The sequence below is a fragment of the Artibeus jamaicensis genome, unplaced genomic scaffold (assembly GCF_021234435.1).
Source record: "Artibeus jamaicensis isolate MK-2021 breed Jamaican fruit bat unplaced genomic scaffold, CSHL_Jam_final scaffold_3272, whole genome shotgun sequence".
Lineage (NCBI taxonomy): Eukaryota > Metazoa > Chordata > Mammalia > Chiroptera > Phyllostomidae > Artibeus > Artibeus jamaicensis.
Window position 1 is genome coordinate 461,821 of NW_026522039.1, and position 27,306 is coordinate 489,126.

The 27,306-nt window shown below is 51.5% G+C and overlaps 2 protein-coding genes across 3 annotated transcripts; both read left to right on the forward strand.

Moving 5' to 3' along the window:
- The first annotated feature begins 300 nt into the window (after positions 1-300).
- Positions 301-2,598, forward strand: GJC2 (gap junction protein gamma 2). Its single transcript, XM_037140489.2, has one exon. The coding sequence runs from the start codon at positions 301-303 to the stop codon at positions 1,579-1,581; it is 1,281 nt and encodes a 426-aa protein (XP_036996384.2). The 3' UTR covers positions 1,582-2,598.
- An 8,063-nt stretch (positions 2,599-10,661) lies between these two features.
- Positions 10,662-21,586, forward strand: IBA57 (iron-sulfur cluster assembly factor IBA57). Of its 2 annotated transcripts, none has more exons than XM_037140487.2 (3): positions 10,662-11,006; positions 19,758-20,101; positions 20,396-21,586. In XM_037140487.2, exons 1-3 carry the CDS (start codon positions 10,672-10,674, stop codon positions 20,785-20,787), a joined length of 1,071 nt encoding a protein of 356 aa, XP_036996382.2. In that variant the 5' UTR covers positions 10,662-10,671; the 3' UTR covers positions 20,788-21,586. The 2 variants fall into 2 exon arrangements, with proteins under 2 accessions (XP_036996382.2, XP_036996383.2); XM_037140488.2 differs by lacking the exon at positions 10,662-11,006 and adding an exon at positions 11,033-11,086.
- Positions 21,587-27,306: the final 5,720 nt, after the last annotated feature.

Here is a 27,306-nt window from a genome sequence, read left to right on the forward strand (position 1 = left end):
TGTTGCCTGTGTGGGGTCTGTCCTTTGCCCACCCAGACCCCACTCTCCAAGTATGCGCCCCACTGCAGGGTTATGACTCCTGCCCAGCGTTCCTCCTGCCCCTGGATGGAGCTCTATTCCTGCATCGTCCCACATCCCCCCTCCCCACCCTCCTGTTCCTCTGTGTTTCTGACCCAGGGCTGAACTTTGCTCTTTGTCCTCTGGCCCAACCAACCCCCACTCCTACATCCTCTCTCACCCTCCTCCTCCCCACCCGGGTTGAGCTCTACTGTGGCCCACAGGTTCCCGCTCCCCACCCCTATGACCAACATGAGCTGGAGCTTCCTGACGCGGTTGCTGGAGGAGATCCACCACCATTCCACATTCGTGGGCAAGGTGTGGCTCACGGTGCTGGTGATCTTCCGTATTGTGCTCACTGCTGTAGGAGGCGAGTCCATCTACTCGGATGAGCAGACCAAGTTCACCTGTAACACAAGGCAGCCAGGCTGCGACAATGTCTGCTACGACGCCTTCGCACCCCTGTCCCACGTGCGTTTCTGGGTCTTCCAGATTGTGGTCATCTCCACGCCCTCCGTCATGTACCTTGGATACGCCGTGCACCGCCTAGCCCGCGCCACACAGCTCGAGCGCCGTCGTGCTCCCCGCTGCAGCCCCGGGCCCCGTGCACCCCCCGAGCCCCTGCCACTACCCGCGTCCTCCCACCCGGGCTGGTCCCAGCCCATGGACCTGGGCGAGGAAGAACCCATGCTGGGCCTGGGCGAGGAAGATGAGGTGCAGGGGGCGGCAGAGGGCCTGGGAGAGGAGAACGAGGTGGAGAATGAGAGCGCTGCCAAGGGTGCCGGTGGGGACGCCAAGGCGGCGGGGTCCTCAGGCCCCAACGGGCCGCACGATGGGCGGCGGCGCATCCAGCGCGAAGGCCTGATGCGCGTGTACGTGGCCCAGCTGGTGGCGCGGGCCGTGTTCGAGGTGGCCTTTCTGGTGGGCCAGTACCTTCTGTACGGCTTTGAGGTGCCGCCCTTCTTCCCGTGCAGCCGGCGGCCTTGCCCGCACGTGGTGGACTGCTTCGTGTCGCGGCCCACGGAGAAGACAGTCTTCCTGCTGGTCATGTATGTGGTCAGCTGCCTCTGCCTGCTGCTCAACCTCTGCGAGATGGCGCACCTGGGCCTGGGCAGCGCGCAGGACGCTGTGCGAGCCCGTCGCCCCGCGGCCGCCGCCGCTCCCAGCCCCGCCCAGCGCCCGCTGCCCTGCCCGCTGCCCGCCGCGCCCGCTGGTTTGGCCTGCCCGCCTGACTACAGCCTCGTGGTGCGTGCGGCAGAGCGTGCACACGCCCGAGACCCAGACCTGGCCAGCTTGGCGCTGCGAGCCCTGCGGGCCCAGCACGCACTCGGGGACTGTAACCGCACCAGCCTCCCTGCGCCTGCCCCGGGGCCCCAGAGGGCCAGCGCGTCCGCATCCGGGTCAGGCAGTGCTACGTCCGGGGGCACGGGCGGGGGCCAGGGCCCGCTGGGGGCCAAACCCAGGGCGAACTCGGAGAAGGGCAGTGCCAGCAGCAGGGAGGGGAAGACCACCGTGTGGATCTGAGGCCCCTCCCCCAATGCTTTCAGTTTTTCCTCCAGCCAGGCACCCCTTGGGGACTTGGGGATAAGGCTGGGGACTGGGCGCACTGGAGGCAGGGGCACCTCTTCCTCCCCTTCCTCCTCCTTCTCCCCCTCTTCCTTCTCCTCCTGGGCTGGCAGTCCTCCTCGGGAGAGGCAGGAAGGGGAAGGGGACCACTGGGGTATCACTGCCCCTTCCCACCTAAGCCCCCTCTCTGTCCTGGATAAGAGGGGAGGACGGGCCTGGCAACCGGGAAGGGTCTCCTAACCGCCCCACCCCCCACCCCCGCCGAGGGTGAGCCGGACTGTGGCTAGGGTACTGCCCCACCCCCCACCCCAATCCAAAGGCACCTTGAACTGCTCAGGACTGGGTTCCCAGTCCTTCCCTCGGAGCCTCCCTGGGATGGGGCCAGAGCCTCAGGACAAGGGCTCTGGACAGAGTGCCGGGCCTCTTCTCTGCTCCCCTGCAGCAGCCTAAGTGTGATGCGCAGGGGTGCCTGGTCAGGGCGCTGGGAGTATAGTTGCTGTCCCCTACTCCCTGCAGCAGCCAATGAGGCTGCTTTACTAGCACCCTGACCCCCAGCCTGTGTGCTGCTTCCTGCAGAGCCAGAAGCAATTCTGAGTCTTCTTCCTACATAAGGGAAACTGAGGCAGCCCTGGGCTGTGCCTCCTCCTTCCTGGGACCTCTGGGCCCCAGTGAATGAGCTGCTTGTTCTCCTCCTCAGAGAGAATGAGGGTCAAGCCTGCATCCTGCCTGGGGTCCCTGCCCAGACATTTAGGCTGAGGTCCTGGAAGGCCGGGGTGGACGTGGCCACACCCTTTGAACTTTGCAGCTGCCTGGCTGGGGCTTTTCCTCTGGGACAGACTTGAAGTTTTGCAAAGCTGTCAGTCTACCTTGCTGCTGGGACCAGTAGAGTGGTGGCCAGGGATGCGGCTTTGGTGTGCTGGGGGAAGGGGCTCTGGGGCTCTGGGGCTCCTGGTTCAGACACAGCCTCCCCTACAAAGAGTGTAAAATAAAAAAAACTAACTTTTGTTTACAACCATGTATGTGTGTGATGTGCATGCTTACGTATGTGCATGTGGCACATGTGCTATGTACAAGCACATGCATGTATTTGTGTGGTGTGGCATTACTGGCCTCCAGGTACACAGCTAAGCTCCAGGCTCGCCCAGAGAGCAGCTCCTCAGAGATGCTTGGGTGCAGCTCTGTGCCAGGCCTCCGAGCTTGCAGACAGTAAGAACAAAGAGCAGGCCAGGCCCTAATACTTAGAGCCAAGGTCAGCCTGAGGCCCAGGAAACAGAGGGGCACTGCTATCTCAGGCCCCAGCATGATCTGGATGGCAGCCAGAGCCATCAGTGGTGGCTTGGTCAGGGGCATATGTGGGCAAGAGAACCAGCGAGGAGGGAATTGGGGGTAGGATAGGGAGGGGCTTACACTTCAGGGACCTCAGCTGCCTCACGGCCTCCCTCATGCCCAGGGCAGGTCCCGACAACCTCTCCTGGCTGCAACCCCCTCTTTGCTGTCCTAGGGCCAAGTCCCAAGTCAGGGCTGAACCCCAGCCCTAGCCTCCGCCTGCCTCTGGTCAGATGTAAACTGCAAGCTGAATTCCTCCTGTCTGGGATCAAACTGGCTGAGCCCCTAGGTGAGCCCCTCCCTAGGCAAGCCCTGCCCCCAGGGGAACCCCACCTATAAGAGAGCTGCACTTCCTGGGGAGACCTGCCCCACAGGAGCCCCACTCCCAGGATAAGCCATGCCTCAGGAAGTCCTGGATGGTGATGCCAGTCTGGATCCAGAGCAGGGGTATACAGCTCACCTCTCCAAAAGAGGAAGGTCCACGAAACCAGCAGTCCTGGACTTGGGGCTGTTCTGCCAGCCATGTCGTCACCACGAAGGCTGGGCTCCTGGTGTATGGGCTGTGCTGTCTAGCCATACCTGGCTCCCATGGGTGTGGATGGGCACAGCAAGTGGCAGAGCTGGTAGTGATGGACACATGCAAAGAATGTACTTTGTCCACAGCCCCTCCATGCTCCAAGGTCAGCCTCCTGCATCTGGCTGTCCTCTCGGAAGGGGCTCTGGAGAGACTCAGGACCTCAGGGAGATGGGTGGGCATCTGGGTGGAGAACAGTGGAACTTGGGGTACATAACAGCCATAGCTGGAGAGGGCCAGCAAGAAAGGCAGGAGTCCACACCCAGCAGGTCCAGGAGGCTGGCTTGTACCCTGAAGGTCAGTTTCCCACATCTGATGGTGAACGTTTCCACAAGGAGTGGGAGGAATGGGGCATGGGACTCCCAGCATGCATCAGAAAATGAGCCATGAAGTCCAGCCAATGAGAGAGGTGCTGGGCAGATTTGTGCTTGCAGAAGAACATTCTGGAGTCAGTCAAACAGTCAAACAGACATTGACCTTCTCACAACTGCATAAGCCAATTCCTAGCAATAAATCTTTCTCGGTGTATAACAAGTTGCTTTTGTTTCTCCAGAATTGGTTAAAGGGTATCCCAGCTGAGAGAGAAGCTACAAATGGAGGCTCTGTTCCGGAAGATGTCTCTTGTCAGCTCAGGCTGCATAACAGATACCACAGGCTGGGGGCTTAAAAGGACATTTATTTCTCACATTCCTGGAGGCTGAAAGTCCAGGACCCAGGTTGGGGCAGGGCTGGTTCTCCTGCGGCCTCTCTCCTTGGTGTGTGGGTGGCTGTCTCCTCCCTGTGTCCTCACATGGTCATCTCTCTGCGTGCATCTGTGTCCTGATGTCCTCCTCTTATAAGGACACTAGTCGTATAAGATGAGGGCCCAGCCTGTGGCCTCATTTCACTTTAGTTACCTCTTTAAATGTTCCTTCTCTAAATGTAGCCCCATCCCAGTCCTGGGCATTAGGGCTCTGCCCTGAGCAGTGTGCCTGGCTACACCTGCAGTCAGCATGGGAGAAGGCAGGCGCAGACCTGCTGTCTTGGGAGCTCAGTCAGTTCTGTGAGCTTTGGATGCTGGTGTCTTAGGTTCCGTTGTCACTGGCTGCCCCAGCCCTGGGAAGCCAGCCTCTGTGTCATCCACAATCTCATGTCTAAGATCATCAACCATCAAGATGGTTGATGCTGTGACACAACCACCTTGTGCCTTAGCTGACTTTAACATGGGTGGCCATCTCCCACTTGGACACAGTGTCTAATATGCGCAGTCTGTCACCTCTGAGAGTGGGGTCCAGCCAGCCGTTCAGCATGATGCTCTGTGCTCTTGGATACTTAAAAAAGCCCTTTTAGCTTTCCTGCCAACCTGGGATGGCCACCAGAATGAAGGCTGAACCTGAGCACAGAACTGTCCTCCTGGCCCATCCTTGTCCTATGACCTGGCTCAGGATCAGGCCAGTGGAATAAGCCCTGGTGCCTGGTGGGGTCCCAGGCTGCGTGGGGTCCGCCCAGGTCCAAGCTGGGGCAGGGCTAGCCCAGGGAGCAGCTGGGGCAGGGTCACATGTCATGTTCCTGCCTCATTCTCATCCGTTTCCATGGCCAGAGCCAGATCCATGGAGGCTCAGGGGGATCACAGAGGGCTGCAGGGAGGGGGTGATCTGACACCCCCAGAACAGGACAGCTTCCTTATCCTGCCTTTGGAAAGGAAGGAAGCCATGAGGGGAGAATAACAGGAAACCACCCCTGGCCCAGAAGTATCTGGGAAGCAGGGTCTGACCCCCACACCCACCATTTTCCAGCTCCCAGCTCCCCACTCCTCCTGATGACTCCAGTCTTTGGTCTCACAAGGAGGAGAGTGCAATTTGTGTCCAGCTGTTCTCTGGGAACCTCCCAAGGCCAGGCCCTATCTTCCCCCAGAGCTGTGGCATAAGGAGCAGCAGTGAGGACTGAGAAGGGACAGCAGTTGGGTAGTGCTTACATGTCAGGGTCCCTAGTGTCAGGCTAGCCAGGATGTTGCAGACACCCAGGGAGGCTTCCTGGAGGAGGGGTCCTGGAGCAGTGCTGGCTGGCAGACTCCTGGATAGTGGGAGGTTCTGTCTGTTCCATCCACTGAGGCAACCATGTGTCTCTGGGCATATGTTGTCTCAGGGCACATCTGCATTGTTATGTGGGGAGGAAAAGGAAGGTTCATTTGACATCCTCTGAGTTGACTTGCATTTAAACAGCCTGAGAGGTGAAGCAGGCTGGGCTTGGCTGGATTGGGCGTCAGGAAGGTTCCAGGTAGCTCCAGGTTGCCTGCTGTCCCTTCCTGCGGCAGGGCCGGTGCGAAGCTGGTTTCTCTGCTGGCTGGGGTGCAGGCTGACATGAGGTTGAAGGAATGTGCCCTCCACCATGTTGTCCTCAGGGACTGGCAGAGAGGTGCTAGGTCACCTTTGGAATGCCCGGCCTGCAGAGGAAGACCTCCTCCACAAGGGCCAGCAGCCAGGGGAGTCACATACCAGGCCTGTCTGGCCACAGCCAGGAAGCTGGCTGGGTGGAGGACTGTGGGCCTTGGGGAACAAGGGACTTTGAATGGCTGCTCCTGCCCCTCACCATGCAGTTGGTTCAACTGGAAAATCAGGACTTGTGGGGTTTGGGGGAGCCACATGAGCAGAGGACCAGCAAGGAGACAGACAGACAGACGGCAAAATATTTACAATGAACAAATCTGTTGCCAGTGGAAATAGCCCTTTCACAAAGTTACAAGATAAAAGCATTTCTGGGGACCCATACATGGGAGGTTGAGGTTTGGTAGTAAGATTTTATCAGGGTCAAAGTAAACACAAAATACTATCCTGGGTTCAGCTCCATCTGGCTGAGGAAAAAGTCCAGCCTTGTCTTCATCAAGTCCAGAGCAAAGGCCAGGGTCCAAAAGTTCTGTGCCATGCCAAATCTTAGTCTAGTTAGCATAATCTGTGTTCCCGGCTGCACTCCACGGCATTGCCATACCCAGGCTTACACTTGCAGCTTGCACTTGGACTCTGTGCAGCTGCTAGACCACATGGATGCTGTGGAGAGAGAACACAGAATGAATGGGGGGAGTGCATGTTCCCAAATAAGAGAGAGAGAGAGAGAGAGAGAGAGAGAGGAGTGCATGCAAGCACACCCTTTGTTAAGCTTGAATCATATTATCTCAGGCTGGAAAGAACCAGGCACCCTTTCAAAATAACCTGTCAACTTCCAAATTCTTCCTGGGCTTCTGATGAGTTCTTTCCCTAACCAGTTTATTTCCTAGATCTTCTGAGGTTCTGCATCACTCATCCAATTTGATTTTTTTTTAGATCTTATTTATTTTTAGAGAGAGGGGAAGGCAGAGAGAAAGGAAGGGAGAGAAACAACAGTGTGTGGTTGCCCCTCGTGTGCCCCCTACTGAGGACTTGGCCTAAAACCTTAGCATGTGCGCTGGGAATAGAACCAGCAACACTTTGGTTTGCAGGGCGTTACTGAATCCACTGAGCCACACCAGCCAGGGCTCCAATTCGATTCTTTTTCAAGGCTATCCTCTGCTTCTTGTCTTCATTTTAGTTCCTCCTGTGCATGCCTCAAACTGGAGGCTGTCAGGATGGGCGGGGTAGGACAAAATGGCGGCTGAACGACAACCTGGAAACGATGCCTGACCTCAAACCAGGGAGCTGAAACAACGGGCTTTGCCAAAATGGATAACCACATAGCAACTTGAGCCTAAGGAGAACCACCAATGCTATATTGCCACTTTGTTCAAAGGGGACCAATCCCCAGCTCCTACGGAGAGAGCCAGACAAAATACACCCCCCCCCCCCCCACACACACACACATTCCCTGCTTTGGTGCGACTTCTTTGGTCCCACCCACTTTGCGGACTGGGGAACCTCACCCGGGTGCGCAAACCCCAATAAAGCTCTGTACTGCCTAACTTTGTGGTTGATTGGCATTTCTTCCTTGGCAGAGCCTAAGAAAACCTTTCAGAGGGGACCTCCCCCTGTGCTATCTTGACTTCTACTAGGTATGCGCTCAGTAGAGGAATTTCTCCCACTGTTTTATCCTTCCCTTGGTAATTCTGGCTGATGACCTGTAATAATCCTTCCTACCTGTTTGGGGGATTAGGTCCCGAGGGCAGAGGATGCAGTGGTCCCCTGGGGAATGTGTGAAGCTGTAGCTTCCTAATGAAGCAGGCTAATTGTCCAATTCAGCTCCCTAGTTGATTATGTGTAAAAAATGTCTGGTTCCCTTTGCTCTCTTAATTAATATCTAGCTACCAACACTAACACACTGGGTGTAGGTGGTACAGTTTATTTTATTACTCTTTCATAATTTCTGTAGGTTAAGTATTTCAAATAGAAAGTTAGAGAAATGCATCCATAGACGGTTAGAGCAGCTTTGTTGGGAGTTGGCATCTGGGCCTAATTTTGAGATGGGGGCAAGTTTAGTACTCTTGGGGGGCCTTCTGGGGGAGGGGACAGGAGTGGGAGGCCAGAGAGGGACAGAGTAGATTCTGATGAGCCTGGAGGGGAGTGTGGGGCCGTGAGCTCGGTAGGGGAGAGAGAGGGGAGTGGGGACCTCATGGACACAAGGGTGGGCTGCTGGGTGCTGGAATGGTGGGGGTCTAGGGAGCTGTGGAGGTCAGGCTTCTATGCACACAGTTTGAATATCAAACATGCCGGGGAGAGCCAAAAAGGGCCATGGGGTCTGGAATTTGGGAGGAAGCTCCTGCACTGCAGGCACCACTTGGTGCCATTGGCTTGTGGACATCATGAAGGTGGTGAGGTTGAATGGAGGTGGACGAGCCCCCAAGGCTGCCCCTCACCTCACACTATAGGAGAGTACAGGGCCGCTTGAAGGGCTCTGACCATTGGACTTGGATGGAAGTGACAGTGAGTGATGGAGCCCAGGCAAGCCAGATGGCGGGGGAGGGTAGGAAGCAGATGGATACAGCATAGGAGGGATTGCAGGCATTTGTGGCTGGTTTCCATTTGCAGTTTCCTTGTTATAGTTTCCTGGGGAGACAGTGGGTTAAGGGACAACACACAGGCTCTCAGAGTTTCCCGGAGAGGGGAGAAAGCAACTGGGGATGAAAGGTTCAAACACTGTGTCAAAGACTGAATTGTGTCCCCCACAACCACTCATGGAATCCTTGAACCCCAGCGTGACGATATTTGGAGGTGGGCTTTTAGAAAGTGATTAGGGTTGAATGAGGTGGTATGGGTTGGGCCCTGATCCCATAGGACTGGTGTCCTTATGAGAAAAAGTACCATCAGGAGTGAGAGAGGGCTGTCTGCATACTATGAAGAGAGGCCTCATTAGAAACCTGCCTTGATGGCATCCTGGTCTTGGACATCCAGCCTCTCCCTCCAGGGCTGTGAGAGAATGAATATCTCTTGTTTAAACTGCCTGGACCATGGTGATTGTTATGCAGCCTGACCTGACTGAGATACTTAGGAAAACACTATGGTGATTTCTGGAAAAATTAAACATGAAATTACCGTATGACCCAGCAATTCCACTTTGGGTATATACCTGTGATACTGTGATTTATAAAAATATGTATTTGGTTTTGTACTTATTTGGTACAGAGCTTCTAAAATCCTTGGAATTTCTTGTAATGAGAATCATAAAGGTGTCTTTTTTTATATTAATGGAGTGACTTTTGGGGCTGAACCAGGAAAACCAATCAGTCATAAGAGGGTTGGAACTTTCAGTCCCACATCCCAACCTCAGAGGGGAGAAGGGCTGGGGGTGGAATCTGCCAGTGATTTAATCAATTGTGCTTGTGTGATGAAGCCGCCACTAACACTAACACCCAAAAGGGTGGGGTTGGAGAGCTTCTGGGTGGAAGTGCAGGGAGAGTGGTAGGCTCAGAGAGCAGGGAAGCCCCTTGTTCTTTTCCCAGGCCTGGCTCTGTGTATCTCTTCCATCTGGCTGTTCCTGAGTTATATTCTTTATAATAAGTAGTGACCTAGCCAGTAAATGTTTTTCTGCACTCTGTGAGCCACTCTAGTAAATTTATGGAATCCGAAGACAGGGTTGTGGGAACATCCAGTCTGAAGCACAGGTCCTTCACCTGTGGGATCTATGCTACCTCTAGCTAAATGGGGTCACAATTGACTTAAATTGTAGGATACCTAGCCTGTGTCACAGAATTGCTTGATGTGTACCCCCCCACTGGGTGATTAGAAGTGTAGTAAGTGAAAAGAGTATGAGTAAACTACACACAGGAGTGGGTTTCCTTACACAATGCCAAAAGCACCCTGGCTGGTATAGCTCAGTGGATTGAGCACGGGACTGCGAACCAGACAATTGCGGTTCGATTCCCAGTCAGGGCACGTCCCTGGGTTGCAGGCCAGTTCCCTGGGGACACACAAAAGGCAACCCATACATTGATGTTTCTCTCCCTCTCTCCTTCCCTTTCCCTCTAAAGATAAATAAATAAAATCTTAAAAACAATGCCAAAAGCAGTCATTGAAGAGATATCCGCGCACTGTCTGCACTAGTACATTCACAAAAGCCAAGGGGTGGAAGTAACCCAAGTGTCCATCAACGAGTGAGCAGATAAACAAATGTAAGGGGATGTTATTCAGCCTAAAAAATATTCAGCCTAAAAAAGGAAGGAAATACTGACACCGTGGATGAGCCTGGAGGGCATCGTTGGCAGGGCATCAGCAATCACAAAAGGATAACACTGCGTTATTCTTCTCACGAGTCCCCAGAAGAGTCAGGTTCACAGACACAGAGTGGAGTGAGAGTGTGTGTGTGCCGGGGCCGAGGGAGAGGATGACAGGAGGGGACAAGAGTGAGATGATAGATACGATTTGGGAAGTTGATAAAAGTGCTGGACGGTGGGGATGGCTGCACGACAGTGAGGTACGCATAAAGCCCCTGAACTGTGCACTTGACAAGGATTAAGACCACAGTACGCAAGTAAAAACTCTGCTGTGAAAACCCGCTGTGAAAACCCACTGGCAGGCCACGGGCAGGTGCGCCCAAAACTTAGCACTCAATCCAGCTCAGGGAACGGGCGGGGCGCAGGGATGATGGAGCCAGAGGCACCGTGCCTTCCACATCCTAGGTATGTTACTCCCGCCGCCAGGGGCCGCTAGGCGCCACGCCCCCATCCTTCCTTCAGGCCGCTCTTTCCGGTCGCCTCACTTGTCCCCAAGATGGCGGCTGCGGCGCTATTCCGCGGCGCGGCGCTGGGGTGTAGCAGCCCTGCCCGGCGGCTGCGCACAGTCTCAAGGCACCGTCTGGTCCACAGCTCGGGCGGTCACGTAAGCGACCCCGCCAGCGGTGCGGCCTGGACCTGCTTTCCTTTGGGCGAGCGCGCCCTATTACGCGTGCGCGGGCCGGACTCGGCCCCCTTCCTTCTCGGGCTGCTGACCAATGACCTGCCGCTTCCGGGTCCTGAGGCCCCTGCGGCACCATCCCAGGTGCGTGCGGGCTACGCCCACTTCCTCAGCGTCCAAGGACGAACGCTATATGACGTCATTCTCTACGGGTGAGAGCGGACTATTGGAGAAGGAGTCTGGGGTGGAGGCACCTATGGGGAAGGGAGGACCGGGGTCCTGGAAGGAGGAGGTACCCAGGGGAAGGGCTTTCTGGGGGAGGACACCCGAGGATGGGGATATCTTGCAGCACTTGGGCAGGGCTTTCATAGGTGAGCGGGGGGTGGGGGGGAACTCAGGTACCGGCCAGTGAAGCTCTTCGGTGGTAGCGGCGGCGGGGGTGTGGAGGGGGCAACTGCTGGGTGTCGCTGCACCTGGCCTTGGCTCCCAGTCAGTATTGCCCTGATCGCCCTGTTTTCACTGCACGGAGAGGGAAGCGACGACTGCAAGGAGCGGCTTCTGCGTGACCAGCTTGGGCCACGACTTCTCGTTTTCTGGAGTTTCCCCCGCATTTCCCTCCCAAATCTCCCTATATCCAGTGATATCCATGTTTGGCGTTGTACATCAGTCCGTGTTGACATTATCATGACCTACATGATGGTCACGGGTCCCACCTCTAGTGCAGTTCCCGGCTGGTTCGGAAGTCAGGCGGGGTCTGTCCTTTGGGCCACGCCCTGGGAATCCCCATCTTTCTCCCGGAACTCTCCTAGGGGAAGAGGAGCTCGCTCTTTATTGGCTTGTTGAGAGGGGGGGATGGATGCTTCAGGTGACTTGGACTCAGCTATAGCTATGCAAGTGGTTTACCTGATAGTGTTACCGAACAAGAGGGTGGCGGGGGTCAGTATTTGGCCCACCTAAGAATGCCAAAAACTGCTACAGAACAGGGGCCCTTCCCAAGGACAGAATACTAATATCTATTGGGCTCTCTGTCCACCGCCAATTGGAAAGACATCTCTCAATGCCAGAGATTTGTGAAAAGGAAACAAAATGTTTATTTAATGCTATTCAGGCCTAACGCCTCCACTAAAATATCAAAGTCCTTTAGGGTATACACCTACACCCACACAGCACTCCCTTCTCCCACTGTCCCAACTCTGGGTACTGTAAATCAGGAAAAGAGCACACGTCTGTGTTTCAGGTCGCTGGTATCGTCAGCTGTGTCAGGCAGGATCTCTAGTTAATCCAGAGTACTGTGGTACCCTCTCATGGTCCACTGGCAAGAGTTCTTCGTACCCAGTTCCAGTCAAAGTGTCCTGCTTTCCAGGCCACGCGGCCAAAGGGGGCATCCCAAAGCCGCGTGGGCCTCTTCTACCAAAGCTGCAGGTGTTCGCGCTCCACCAAAAGCACGTGGCTTTCTTCTTCACCTGGCTGCAGGGATCGCCGTTCTGCCCCAAATGGCGTGGCCCTCTCCTCACCTCGGCAGTTATCCCCTCATGTCCTGGAGCCCATCTTTTCCAAGCTCTCACACCGGTGCTTCTCACTCCTCACTCTGGGGTGCAGCCCCTCGTTACCTCTCCTGGGTCCAAGCCACTCCCTTCTCCCTGGCTCCAAACTTGGCCACAGCTATTTAACATATCTATGAAACCAGTTAAAGGTTATAGAGATGTTAAATAATCATTCCAGAGGTTAGCTGCAAAACTGTTGCTATGCAAAATAGCTCTCAATGGCCCTGGCTCTATTCATCCCTTCCCCCCTGGGGGTGGCGGTGAAGACGTTCTATATGTCTCTCCAATATTCCTATACACTTTGAATTCTGGACACCATTCCAAGTCTTTTTTTTTGCCCCCCCCCCTTGGCTGCACCCTGTATCAATTATGGATGAAATCAGACATTCACACAGACTGTCTGTTACAGAAAACAACTCAGCCGCTTTCGGGTGTATGGAGTGGAAGTTTATTTTTACGCACTCAGACCCAGAGGAGTTAATTTCCAAAGTCTGGGCCCTGAACAATGGGAAAGTAGTTAATTTTATAGAGGCAGGGAGATAAAGAGTTCGGGGGAGGCCTGTCTTTCAGACCAAAGCAGGAGACAATTTATAGAAGCAGAAAGCAGAGCGTTTTATTATCTCTGGTATGTAGTCGATAAGCTAGAAGAAACAAGGCAAATTGCTAGGCTGTTAAAACACCTGGGCTGTAAAAACAGTCCCCTAATTGCTGTGCTATATTTCTAAAATAACGAGTCACTCCCTACACACTTGCTATATTTTAAAATAGCTATCAATTTCCCCCAATATGCCAAGTCCGGTGGAGGGAAAAAGACAGCATGGCTTTTCTCTTAAGGGGAGCAAAAGCTACATCCCTTGCCGTGGACTTTATTGGGTTTCTCCGCACATTACACGATGATCCTCATTTACTATGCACAGGTTGCTTTAGGTGGTTACCTTTTATAGAAAACAAAGGAGCCAGTGCCACTAATCACATCACAAAAGAGGGATATTTGCAAATGAAAAGGACAAAAGTGGTTGAACTGGTTACACTCATCTTGTCAGGTTTAGCATGGATTTTTAGGAAGTTACTTTGCAGTAAATGTTTGCCACAAATCCAAGTGAGGGAGTTTTTAGCAAAAAGCAAGACTCAAAGCGGCCTAGGCACATTGCACGCCTGATTCCCCACAGGAGAACCTATTCATGGGCCTGCGTCCTGTGCATCTGAGTGGGAGTTGGGCCCACGCCGTGCAGAACGGTCTCCTACATAACTCTTCTGGTTAGTTCATGGAGTTAATTCACGTGTTCCTCCTCCACCTCATTGCTGCAGTTTACCTATGTCTGATTTCTCTGGGGTTTGCTCTTTGGGAATAGGGCAGTGCTGGGTCTGATCGCCACCCTGGCGGCCAGCGTGCCTTCCTGCTTTCTCTGCATCCTCACTCTGGAATTTTTCTTTTCAACTCTCATGCTTCTGATTTCCTCTCCTTCAGTTATTTCTCAGAGCACCCTGTTCTTGTGTCCTGGATGTACACAGCACCTTCTCTTGGGTGCAGCTTTTTCTTTTTAAAGTAGACTTACACCATTTAAAGTCAGCCTTACCAACAAAATAGCTAGTTATTTTACCAGCAAATGAGTTTATCTGGGAATGTCAGAGGAATTGCAACTGCAGATGTTAAAGATTTTATTTATTATTTTTTCCCTTATTCTTTTAAGAATTTTTATTTCTTTTTTTAAAATATATTTTATTAATTATGCCATTACAGTTGTTCTATTTCCCCCCTTCATTCCCCTCCACCCTGCACACCCCTCCCCCACCATTCCCCCCCCCTTTAGTTCATGAACACGTGTCTCAAGTTCTTTAGATTCTATATTTCCCACACTATTCTCTCCCTCCCCCCTATCTATTTTCTACCTACCATCTATGCTACTTATTTTCTGCACCTTCTCCCCCCTTCTCCTTCTCCCACTCCCCTGTTGCTAACCCTCCATGTGACCTTCATTTCTATGGTTCTGCTCCTGATCTAGCTGTCCTCTTAGTTTGCTTTTGTTTTAGCTGTGGTTGTTAATAACTGTTTGCTGTCCTTTCACTGTTCATCTTTTTTATCTTCTTTTTCTTAGGTAAGTCCCTTTAACATTTCATAGAATAAGGGTAAAGTGAGGGAGAAATAGAGGGAGAGAAATGTTAGTCAGTTGCCTTCTGCGTGCCCCACACTGGGGAGCTGGCTTGCAACCCAGGCACGTTCCCTGACTTGGAATTGAACCTGTGACTTCTTGGCTGACAGGATGGCACTCAATCCACACAGCTTACACCAGCCAGGGCAGGAGTGGTTGTTTTGAGCAGAGATTCATTGGAGGAGAGTGGGAATTCAGAGTTGGTAGTAGGTAGCTTCTCATTTGCTGGGTTGTTGCTGGACAGAGAGAAAATCTTTCTTTCTCTTAGAAGTAAGCTTCTTGCTGCTGGAGTTTGCAAAGGGCAGTGAGCAGAGTGTGTGAACACTCCACCTTCAGGACTTCCCAACCTGATTTTAATGAGGCTTTTCTTTATTCACTTTCACAATTTTAGAGCAGTTTCAGCAATATTGAGGGGAAGGTACAGAGGTGTATCATACACACCCATAGCCTTCCCCACTAACAAAACCCTCCACCAGAGTGGTGCATTAGTTACAACGGATGAACCTCCATGGACACATCATCATCCAAAGTCCATAGTTTACACTGGGTTCACTCTTGGTGGTATACATTCTGTGGGTATGGACAAATGGATAATGACACATAGCCACCATTCCAGTGTCCTACAGAGTAGCTTCACTGCCCTGAAAATTGTCTGTGCTCCGCCAGTTCATCCCTCCCCTCAACCCCTGGTCTTTTTACTGCCTCCTTAGTTTTTGCCTTTTCCAGAATGTCAGATGGTTGGATTGTACAGTAGGTGACTACCTCCAGTTGGTTCCTTCCACTTGGCAATACACGTTTTAGTTCCTCCATGTCTTTTCATGGCTTGATTTGATAGCTAGCTTCTTTTAGTGCGGGATAATATTTTGTCATATGGTTGTACAGCACAGTTTATTTATCCATTCACCTACTGAAGTTTTGGCAGTTGTGAATAAAGCTGCTGTAAACGTGCATGTGCAGGTTTTTTTATGGGCATAAGTTTTCAACTCCTTTGAGTTTAACTCATCTCCTTTGAGTGAATACCAGGGATTGTAGTTGCTTGTAAGAGTATGTTTGATTTTGTAAGAAACTTCCGGCTGTCTTCCAAAGTGGCTGCACCATTCTGCATTCCCACCAGCTCCTGTTGCCCCCTCATTGTCATCCATATTTGATGTTGTTGGTGTTCCTGGTGTAGGCCATTCTCATGTGTGTAGTGGTAGCTCATTACTTTGATTTGCATTTCCCAGAGGACATGTGATATGGAGCATCTTTTCATGGCTTATTTGTGTTTGTGTAATCTTCTTTGCTGGGGTGTCTGTTAAGGTCTTTGGTTCATTTAAATTTTTTTTTAATATTTATTTATTTTTAGAGAGGGGAATGAAGAGAGGGAAACATCAATGGGTGGTTGCCTCTCACACGCCCCCTACTGGGGACCTGTCTGGCAATTCAGGCATGTACCCTGACTCCAGTGACCTTTTGGTTTTCAGGCCAGCTTTCAGTCCGCTGAGCCACAGCAGCCAGGGCTTGGCCCATTATTTCGTCAGGTTGTTTCCTCCCTTCCTCCCTCCCTTCCTTCCTCCCTTCCTTCCTCCCTCCCTCCCTCCCTCCCTCCCTTCCTCCCTTTTAAAGATTTTATCACTTTTTTTAGAGAAGGGAAGGGAGAGAGAGAGGAAGAGGAACATTGATGTATAAGAGAAACATCGATTGGTTGCTTTTTGCACACTCCCAACTAGAGGCCTGGCCTGCAACCCAGGTATGTACTCTGACTGGGAATCGAACCGGTGACCTTTAGGTTTGCGGAACAATGTGCAACCAACTGAGCCACACCAGTCAGGGCAGGTTGTTTGTTTCTTATTGTTGGATTTTAACTGGGCTTTGTGTGTTTTGGATGACAGTGCTTTGTCAGAGGAGACTTAAAACCTTTTCCCCTAGTCCGTGGCCTGTCTCCTTTCTTGTGACAAGGCTGTAGTTTTGGAAGGTCTTTGTCTTTTCTCAGTCCTACCACATGTGTGTTTCCTTAGCCTGCATCCTCCTGGTGGAGGTCTCCCTCATGCGCTGGCTGCCGAGGAGGCGCTTCTGCTCCGGCCCCGGGGCGCTGCCTTTGGTGTGGCGCCCTCCGGTCTGGATGGCAGCCTCTGGGCGCTGTTGTGCCCGGGCTGCTGCCGGGGGTCCGTTGGCCTTCCACTCCCGTTTCCAGTCATGTGGTCTCTACTGCAATGCAAGATTTAAAAAATGAAAATACACCTGCACATGGTTTAAAAAAAGGCTTATCATAGAAAGTTACTGACTGCTGCCTCCCTTCTTGACCCCATGGATCTACTATCTCCAGAGACAGCTCCTTTTAAAAAACTTTTTTTTAAAAGATTTATTTATTTATTTATTTATCTTTAGAGGGGAAGGGAGGGAGAGAGGGAGAGAAACATCAATGTATGGTTGCCTTTCATGCATCCCCTGCTGGGAACTGGCCTGCAGGGAACTGGCCTGCAACCCCAGTATGTGCCCTGACTGGGAATTGAACCGCGATTGTGTGGTTCGCAGGCCTGCGCTCAATCCACTGAGCTACACCAGCCAGGGCTAAAAAACTTTTTATTTTGACAGGATTATAGATTCACAGAAGGTACCAAAAAATGTATAGGGAGGTCCCATGCCCTGAACCCAGTTCCCCGAATGGCAACATCTTGCCTGCTGTGTCCAGGGGATGGACACAGGCCACCCATGGAAAGATCAGTGTCCTGAGGTTTCACGTGCTCGAGCATGTGCAAGTGCAGGTCTCTGCGATTTGACCACAAATGTGTACCCATGTGACCTCAAGACAGAGGTCCAGCATCAGCCCAGGCTTCCTTCTTTCCTCTGCAGACCCCCTTTCCCTTGCCATCTCCTTAGCCCTTCAGCCCCTTGCCTCTTGCATCCATCTCTGATTGTGGCATTTCAGGAATGTGCAAGTGCTTACTGCCCATGGCGCCCTTCAACTCCACTCCTCTGGTGTCAGTGGTCTGTCCCTGAACCAGTCTGTAACCTTCCACTGGTGTCCTTGCTGCTTTTGATTTGCATTTGCATCGTGAGGAATGATACTGAACTTTTCCTGTGCTTATTTGTATCAGTTCTAAACTGTTTCTTCTGGCTGCTCTCGTTTTTGATGTTCTATGAGGACAGTTAGAAGATGAGGGGCCAGTCTGACTTGCCGTGGCAGCTGCCCTTCCCCACCCTCCCCACACTGTTACTCTGTCCTTAGTGGGCCCACAGCCACTGGTTGTGGATGGGTGTGTGGACACAGCAGGGCATATGTGTACAGTGAGCCCACTGGGACCTTGCACACTAGTTGATGAGCTCCGGGGGGAGGCTGTGGGTACCAGCTGGTAGCCTTTCTTGTCCCTGCTCCCGGCAGGTCTTACTCACTTCCCTGTCTCAGCTGCCACCACTGTGGGACTTTGTTCAATCCACATATGATCCTCCGCCCCCCCCCGAAGTGTTACAGAACAGAGGTGGGGGGGATATTTGGCCCACCTGGGGATGCCAAAAAACTGCTACAGGACAACAGCCACCCCCCCCCCCCAGGACGGTATACTAATACCTACTGGGCTTGTCTATCCACTGCCAGAGGAAAGACATCTCTCAATGCCAGAGACTTGTGAAAAGGAAAGGAAAGGTTTATTTAAAGCTATACAGACTTAAAGTAGTGACCCAATGTCCCCATTAATGTATCAAAGTCCTGTAGGATAACTGCAGACACCCACAGCACTTCCTTCCCCCCTGCCCTAATTCAGGGTACTGTATCTCAGGAAAAGAAGCACAGGTCTGTGTTTCAGACCGCTGGCACCATCAGCTGTGTCGCCATCCAGGCAGGATCTCTAATTACTCCAAAGCCATGTGGCACCTTCTCATGGTCCACTGGCAAGAGTTCTTTGTACTCATTTTTCCAGGCAAAGTCTCTCCTGCTTCCCAGGCCACATGGCCAAAGGGAGCACCCCAAAGCCACGTGGTCCTCATCTACCAAAGCTGCAGGGGTCTGCACTCTGGCCAAAACTGCATGGTGCTCCTCTCCACCAGAGCTGTGGAGAGGGTAGGATCGCCACTCTGGCAAAGCCGAGTGGTACTCCTTCTCACATGGCTGCGGAGGTCCTCACTCTGCCCAAACCGAGTGGCTCTCCCTGCCACCTGGGCAAGAGGGGATCCTCACTCTGCCCAAAACCACGTGGCTCTCCCTCCAATGGCTGCTGCATCTGCCTCTAAATCCCCTGGCCAGTCCTTTGCAGCCCCATTTCCGACTCCTCCTACAATCGGTTACACCTGCCAGGCCTCCTATATCCTTCCAGCTTTACTGGGCTGCCATAGCGATTCTGGGCAGGTGTGGCCCCATGTCCTAGAGCCAGTCTTCTCCAAGCTCCCACACAGGCGCTGTAACTCAGGGGGACCAGTCCCCAGTTACATCCTGGGTAGAAATCACTCTCTTCTCCCTGGCTCAAAGCATGGCCACAGCTATCTAACATATCTATGAAACCAGTTAAAGGTTATAGGTATGTTAAATGACCATTCTAGTGGTTAGTTGCAGAACTGTTGCTATGCAAAACAGCCCTCAATGGCCCTGCTCCATTTGTCCCTTCCCCCAGCTGACACCTGGGGGGGGGGGTGAGGATATCTTAATATTTCCTGGACACCTTGAGTTCTGGGCCCCATTCCAAATCTTTTTTTTGGGGGCCCCCTCTTGGCTGTGCCCTGTTACACTTGGGCATCTCTACATGACCCCTTATCCCCACCCTGGTCTAACACAGCACTAGCCTTGCTTCTGTGCCTATTTGTCTGAAGGAGCCCATGTAATACTGCTGTACCTGGTCAGCACACCAGATTGCCCGGAACATTGGCATGTATGTGGGCTGCCTGGAGTGGGGGTTGGGGCAGTTCTTGGGTTTGACTTGGCAGGTGGGGGGGTGGGCATGGCCTCATCACTCTAGAGCACCCCTTCCCTCTGGAAATTTGTGTGTGATCCCCAGCCTTAGGATTTTGGATTCTCTAGGCTTCTGAGGCTGGTGGAGGCTGCTCCTGTCCTCAGGGTGGGTTTTTCGGCACCTTTCTGCCTTACCTTGAGTGCCAGACACCACTGGAGTCTCTAGGCCCATGGGCCAGGTGGGAATGGCACAAAGGAGTCCTGCGGAGGCTGCGGGGACCCCAGTGTGCCCTGCAGTGTGCAGTGTAATGGGAGGATTGGGGGAGCTGTGGCCTGGCTCTGCATGCTCAGCCTGCACTGGGATGTCTGGCAGACCCCCACTTCACCACATGCTACTGTCCCTTCCTGTAGGGTACCTGAGCAGGCTGACCAAGCGCCCACTTTCCTCTTGGAGTGTGACAGTTTGGTGCTGGGTGCACTCCAGGAGCATCTGGTGCTGCACAAGATTCGGCGGAAGGTTGCAGTGGAGCCGTACCCTGAGTTGTGCGTTTGGGCGGTGCTGCCCTGCACCCTTGAGGTGGAGGCCAGTGGGGCCATGCCGCTGTCCAAGCCTCAGGGCGCCACCGTTCTCACCCGTGACCCCCGCACTGCCCGCATGGGCTGGCGGCTCCTTGCCCAGGATGAGGGCCCTGCCCTGCTGCCCAGGGCCTGTCTGGGGGATGTCTGGGATTACCACCGGCACCGGTACCAGCAAGGTATGGGGGTGCAGTATTGGGGTGGGTCCCAGCAGGGACCAGTTAGAGGTGGCAGGGGTGAAGTGGGAGGTGGGAGGAGCCAGTGGAGACTGGCTGTGGTCAGGCCAGGAGTCCTCTTTATCGACTAGGATCAAGGACCAGACAGCTGCCCACCAGGGCACAGGGAAGCGGGGTGGCAGGCAGAGGATGAAGGGCTACAGAAGTGGGGTGTGGCATGCCTGGTCTCTCTCGGCTGAGCCCTGGCTCCCAGGGCGCCTCGGCCCTTACTGAGTCTCTCCCTTTCCACCCCCACAGGTGTTCCAGAGGGGGTACATGACCTGCCCCCAGGAGTGGCCCTGCCCTTGGAGTCCAACTTGGCCTTCATGAATGGCATCAGCTTCACCAAAGGCTGCTACGTTGGCCAGGAGCTGACAGCCCGCACCCACCACATGGGCGTCATCCGAAAGCGCCTCTTCCCAGTGCAGCTCGTGGGCCCTCTCCCCTCGGGCGATATCCCCCCAGGCACCTCAGTGCTCACTGAATCTGGTCAGGCTGCTGGGAAGTACAGGGCAGGCAAGGGGGATGTGGGGCTGGCCCTGCTGCACTTGGACAAGGTCAAGGGCCCTCTCCACATCAGAACTGCAGGTGGTGGCCAGGTGGCCCTGACTGCCTCTGCGCCAGACTGGTGGCCCACAGCCACTAAGTAGCCCTGATGTCCCTGTGCTCCCACAGAGTGCCTCTGTCCCTTTGCACCCCTGCAGGTGGGCCTGGGAAGAGCTCACCCCCGGGAAGGTCTCTGAGCGTAAGTGGGGCTCTTGGGCTGCAGGCGTGGCAGCTGTGCTGCTGTGCCAGGCCTTTCCAGCCCACCACGCTCCCCACGGAGGACCTGGCCTCTGCTGGTGGCTCTGAGCTGGGGGTAGCGGGAGTGAGCCCTGCAGCTGCCTTTGCTGAGCCAAGCCTCATCTAGCAGGCCCCAGATGAGGTTCCAAACCATGTCTGTCTGAAGGCCATGTGTCTCTCAGCCAAGGACAGGAGTGAGGACTTGCCTTGTGGGCCTTCCCCTGTTATCCGCACTGCTCAGTCTGCTCCAGGGCAGGCCTGGCACTGAGGCATTGCAGCCTTGGGATGGCAAGGGGCAGATGGCTCTGGGAATTGCCTCCTGTGTGGGCTTAGGGCTTGTGTCAGGGCAGGAATCGTGTGGCAGGTGCTGTGGTGGTGTCTGCGGATGGTGGCACATGCTGTCCACAAGCCCCACAAAAAGTTCTCCAAGTGCACCTCTGTACTAAGTGGCCTGGGCAGGCCCTCCTCCTCCTAGAGCCTGCGTGCAAAGAGGAGCTTCTGCTTGGTGGATTGCTGCTGTTTTCTGATAAGTCCCTGCCCTCGTGGTAAGAGGATCCTTGTTTCCTCCTTTAAACCACTGAAGTCCATCCTTCCACTGCAGTGTGAACATGGTTACGGCCGACCGACTGATGCTCCAGAGTGAAAATTAAAGCTTGACCCATGAGAGGCTCGTGTGGATTTCTGGTTTTGTTTTGGTGGGAGGCACTGGGACTTGGTTTTGAACAGAGTAGATGTGTTGAGAAGGTCACCCTTGAACAGCCAAGGACACCAGATAAAATATTTTGGTTGGCTGGGCTGACAAGAAGGTCGGAGGCTGGATCTCTGGGTACTCTGAGTTACGGTCTGAGGCTCCGGGTGAGGAGACAGCCAGGCCTGCCCTGGGACGAGGGCCAAGTGGGGAAGGAGGCGGCCTGGTGCGCACAGATCAGAAGAATCCTGCCAAGAACTTGCAGCCAAGTGTAGTTTTGGTGTTGCCCCAGGAGGAAATGAGGTGGGGGGTGGTACCAGAGTGGAAGGGGCTCTGTAGTGGCACTGGGGCATTGAAGGTGAGGGAGACAGGGGTGAGTGGGCTGAGGGCGAGCCCAGCCAGCCCTCCAGGGCAAGGCTCCCCCTCAGGCAGTGCTGCGCCCCAATACTGAGAGCAGGTGGTCAGGTTGAGCTGGACCATCCTGACACACACCTCCTAGTGTGAAGGAGATCAGGACATGTCAGCTTCTGGGCAGGAAGGGCACGGTCCCTACAACTCTGAAGAAAGGATTCAGGACCCCTGTGCTGATGGCCAGAGCAGTCACTTGTCCTGGCTGTGCTGCTGGCACCCTTGTTGCATCTGTTTCTTTCAGTGAAAATTTAGCCACCGGCTGGTCTTTGCATGGATACTGAGGCCTTGGCTCAGGAGTCCTGTTCCCTCATGTCTCAGTGACTGGAGCCTGGAGGCCAGCCAACCTTATAGACCAGGCCGCCCCTCATGGGTGGATGTGCTCCCACAGCTGGAGTCTGTGCTGTGCGCTAAAGACGTCCAGGCTTCATACTGGGCAGCACTGTTGGCCCCCATCAGAGCAATTGGCAGGAGTCTGAGCTGTGAGGACAGGGAGACGAGGCTGGCAATGGGTTTTTTTCAGCAGAGGGGACTCCTGTAACTGTCTTCAGTGTTCTCCAGGTAACAGGGGCCTTACAGTATTTGGTTCAGACTCAAGTATGCGCTCTGCGTTCTACCTTAGTGGTTTGTACAAGGGGGCTGCCACACAGACCGACCACACCAGCTTTCACAGAAACTTGGCAGAAGGCTCAGCCTCCAGTGATTCTGGGCCAGCTGTCCAGGGCCAGTTGGATCAATCCTCCAACTTTGTGAACCCTGATCCATGAGAACTGGTATAGGTACCTGGAAGGCTCTTTTCTTGTCTTCACATCAGCTTTATTTTGTTTCATAAAAAGTGTAAAGTTCTGAAAAATAGGTGGGCATAGTAAAAAGAAAAAAGAAGAAGAAGTAGCCCTGGATGGTATTGTTTGCAGGATCCTGGAAGTGTGGGTGTGAACCTTCCTGTGGAAACCCTCATCCAACTCAGGCCTTACACAGAGAAAGTGCCAAGAAACCAGTAAACCTTCATCACTGATAAATGAAAGAACCCAGAAACACATTTAACTTCCAAAGAAACAAGTTCACAAAAACAAATCCACAAATTGTCAGATGTGTAAATGATCAGACACAAAGCATGAAAAGTAAATATTTAATATATTTAAAGACATAAAATAAGGCACTTAATATTAGTAAGAAGCAAGGGACTGAAAAAGAATTGAGACTTTATAGAATTAAAATATTTTTTAAAGTCCATGTGTATATTTTTTGAAGAACTGTAAACTGTTGGCTCTAAAAAAAATGACCCTACAATGAAGAGATGGTCCAAGAATGGCAGGGAAGACAGAGAGGTGGCAGTGGGGATGAGATGAAGAGATGGGCAGAGAGAAGGCCTGTAATGCAGTGCGATCTGAGATGGCGGGTGTCAGGGGAGAGCATGGGGTGGGACAGTTCACGAAAGTGGTGTCTGAGCTCTCCAGAGTTGGTTGGTGGAAGTCATTCTTAGACTTGGGGATGCCAGTAGGTCTCCAGCAGTACGAATAAAAAGCTCTCCCTACTCATGTTTTACTAAAAGTGCAGTCCCAAAGATGGGGATGATTTTAAACATAGGTAGGAAGAAAAATCTTTGAACAAACTTGGTTTATCAAAAGAAGGAAAGCGAGTATCTTCCTGGTACTGAGAGAAAAATAACTATCAGCCCAGCAAAACTTCCATAAAAAAAAAATCACAATTTGCAACAACATGGATGAACCCAGAGGGTATTATGCTCAGTGAAATAAGACGAAGAAAGACAAATACCATATGATCTCACTTATATGTGGAATCTAAACAAAACAGGTGAACAAACAGAAACAGACTCAATAGATACAGAGGACAAGCCCTGGCTGGTGTAGCTCATGGTTGAGCCGGCTGCAAACAACCATTGCGCGTTCCGACCGTGCGCAAAAAAATTCTCCTCCCCCTACAAAAAAAAAAGAAAAAAAATAGATACAGAGGACAGACATGATTGACGGGATGGGTGTTGGGGGTTGGGTGGAAAAGATTAAGAAGTATAAATTGACAGTTACAATATAGTCATGGGGATGTGAAGTGCAGCACAGGGAATATAGTCAATATTGCAATACTTCTGCATGGTGCCCGGTGGGAACTGGAAATATCAGGGGAGCACTTGTACGTGATTGTCTAACTGCTATGCTTGACACCTGCAACTAATATGAAACGATATCGAATGTCAATGTAATTGCAGAATGAAATTTAAAAATATGTACAGTACTATAAAAAAAGAATGAATCAAAGTAGGACGTTTTTATCTATGCTATTGTAGTTTGCACTGAAATACATATTTGCTCTTTGCCCTTTTTCCTGGCACAAAGCTCCTAAAAGCCTTGCAATTTTCTGTGACAAGAGCCATAAAGGCATCTTATTATTCCTAACAAGCCTGTCAGGCACCCCTGAGCTGATGTGAAGGAGGTGATTTTAGAAAGCCAGGAAAACCAACCATGTGATAAGAGGGTTAAAGTTCCAGCCCTGCCACCCTCCTGGGTGTGGGTAAGTTGGTGGACGTGGAGATGCAGGGAGGATGGTGGGCTCAGAGAGCAGGGAAAGAGGTCCTCTCCCTTCTTCACACCTGATCCTGTGCATCTTTCCTGAGGCTGTTCCTGAGTTATACTCTTTATAATAAACTGGTGACTTAGTAAGTAAAATGTTTCTGAATTCTGTAAGCCTCTAGTAAATTATTGAATCTGAGGAGGGGGTCATGGGAACCTCTGAATTTGTAGCCAAGTTGGACAGAACATTGGTTGCCTGGACATCTCATTGGGACTGGTGTTGACATAGGGCCACTTGTGGGCTGAATCCTCGACCCTGTGGGGTCTGACGCCAACTCAGGAACTGTGCCAGGACTGAATTGTTGGACATTGTCTGAGAATTGAGGAGTTGGTTGATGTAGGAAAAGACACCACATATTTGGTGTCGGAAAAAAACCCCTCAGGTACCTGTCTCGTTGTTAGTTGACAAATCAAGTCCACAAAAGTCAGTAAAGACAAGATAACAGAACCAACGATTTTGATCCAAAGTAGCCATCAGTTGTTGAATTCAGTGATTGGAAAGCACATTCCTATCAAAAACACATGGATACAGCACAGGGAATATAATAAAACTGATGGCTGTGGTTTGGGGAGACACTGGACTTACCAGGGGGATCACTTCATAAGTTATGTAAATGTCTAATAACTGGGTTGTGTACCTGAAACTAGTATTAGAAAAAATATTTAAACACATGCAATATGTACTAAAATTTAAAGTTTCCATAACTTTCAAAGAATTGGTTTCATAGAGACCATACATTTGACCACAGTGACAAAAAGCTACCTAAAAATCCTTCATGCACCTGAGCACAGGCTCTGAGGTCAGGTGGATTGAGACCTGAATCCAGGCTGCCCAAATGGCTACCTATGTGATGAACTTAGAAAAGTTTATTATTTTTTTTAATTGAAGGAATTGGTTAATTAAATGAGTTTCAGGTGTACAGTTGTATAATACATTATCTGCATATGGTATTGTGTGTTCACCATTTATAGTATGGTTTCCCTCCATCACCATTTAGTCCCCCTTTATCCTAGAAAACTTTCTTAACCTCCTGAGGCCTCAGTTTCCTCCTCTGTAAAATCGATGTAATAATATCTAAGTAACAAAGTTGTTGGGAGCTCTGACCAGTGTTACTCAGTGGGTTGGGCATCATCCCACAGGGTGAAAGGTCACTGGTTCCGTTCTTTCTCAGGGCACATGGCTGGGTTGCAGGTTTGTTCCCCTCTGGATGCATAAGAGAGATGATGGATCAGTGTTTCTCTCCCTTTCTTTCATCCTCTCTTCTCCCCTCCCTAAAAATAAATAAAATATTTAAAAAACCATTGAGTCTTCTGTGTACTTATATGTATAACATCTTTAGCCCAGTGCATAACAAATACACATAGTCAACACATCACAAATACACAATAGTCATTATTAATATTAATAACTAAGTATAGTGTCGACAATTAATAATCATATGAGGTCTGTCCAGAAGGCATCTAGCCATGTAACATGAAAATTAGACATTTATTGAAGAAGACACAAGATACAAGAAGCATTGTACATAGGACAGTGACACCTCTGTCCCCTCCAAAGCAAGCACCTTGGGACCTCACACAGTTCTCCCAAGCACCATCAGCTGCCCTCTTGTATTTTCCTGAATCTCATCACTGGTTTGAAATCTCTTCCCTTCCCAAATCTCTTCCCAAAGGTGATTTTAGTTTGGGGAAAGGCCAGAAGTAGCAGGGCACTAAATCTGGGCTGTAGAGGGGGTTAGTCACCTGGCTGATTTCATTCACGTGTGGAATCTAATGATTTGTGATTTTGCCCAGAAACTGCATGAGACATGATACACGAGTTGCCACGTTGTCATGATGAAGCTGCCAATCATCAGTTGCCCATAGCTACGACCTTCTGAATCATCTAAATAGTTTCTATGGAGGAATGTTCAAGCTTAATGTGAAATTCGGTGCAGATTCGTTGCTCTGCTTACTCAATGATTTTGAATGCAATGGCCACTCAGTACACAAGGTCACTCAACAGTGTCTACCACCTCCTGACTAGTACAGTGAAGTCATCGTTGTTCACAGGTGTATTCAGTCAGCTCTCCTCTGCTGCCAGGTTACATGGATGGTGCCCAAACTGTTCTCGTTGCATTTACAATGGCTGGATTTTTTCCACACAGACCCCATGTAAGTGGGTAATTAGAAGTAACACTAAAGAGTTTTCTTCAGCAAAGGGCACTCTATTTTATACCCAGTCATGACTACTTAAAAAAAAAGAAAGAAAGAAAAAGGATTTATTCTTGTAGAATAAAAATGTGAACAAAGAGAAAAATCTTTCATACACTTGAGAGTCAAGAGACTTGCTTCTAAATACTTCATGGGTCAATGACAAATAAACCATAAATTATAAGCTACTTAGAGATGTGATGACAATGAAATTACAACAAAGTTTTGTTGTGGATGTAAACTTATTAGGGGTAACTATAGCTTTAGTCATATTATTTAAAAAGACTGAACATTACCTTTGCCTCCAACTTAAGGAGTTAACAAAATAACAAGGAAAGAAAAACATAGGAAAATAATTTTTTTAAGTAAAAAAAAAAAAAAAGGCCAGAGGAGCAACAAAACCAAATGTTTTGAGATCTATGACAGGTGTGGGAAAAGAACCCAGGGACTGTAGGGAGGCAGCTGGAGCGCTCACCCTCCCGCACCGGGCCTTCCTGGTACCTCTTATCCTG

What these genes read in the sequence shown, in the direction of transcription:
- GJC2 (XM_037140489.2), top strand. Translation starts at nt 301, where the DNA reads ATGACCAACATGAGCTGGAGCTTCCTGACGCGGTTGCTGGAGGAGATC.
- IBA57 (XM_037140487.2), top strand. Translation starts at nt 10,672, where the DNA reads ATGGCGGCTGCGGCGCTATTCCGCGGCGCGGCGCTGGGGTGTAGCAGC. An exon ending in TATGACGTCATTCTCTACGG is followed by an intron (nt 11,007 to 19,757) that starts GTGAGAGCGGAC and finishes CCCTTCCTGTAG; the next exon opens with GGTACCTGAGCAGGCTGACC. An exon ending in CCGGCACCGGTACCAGCAAG is followed by an intron (nt 20,102 to 20,395) that starts GTATGGGGGTGC and finishes CCACCCCCACAG; the next exon opens with GTGTTCCAGAGGGGGTACAT.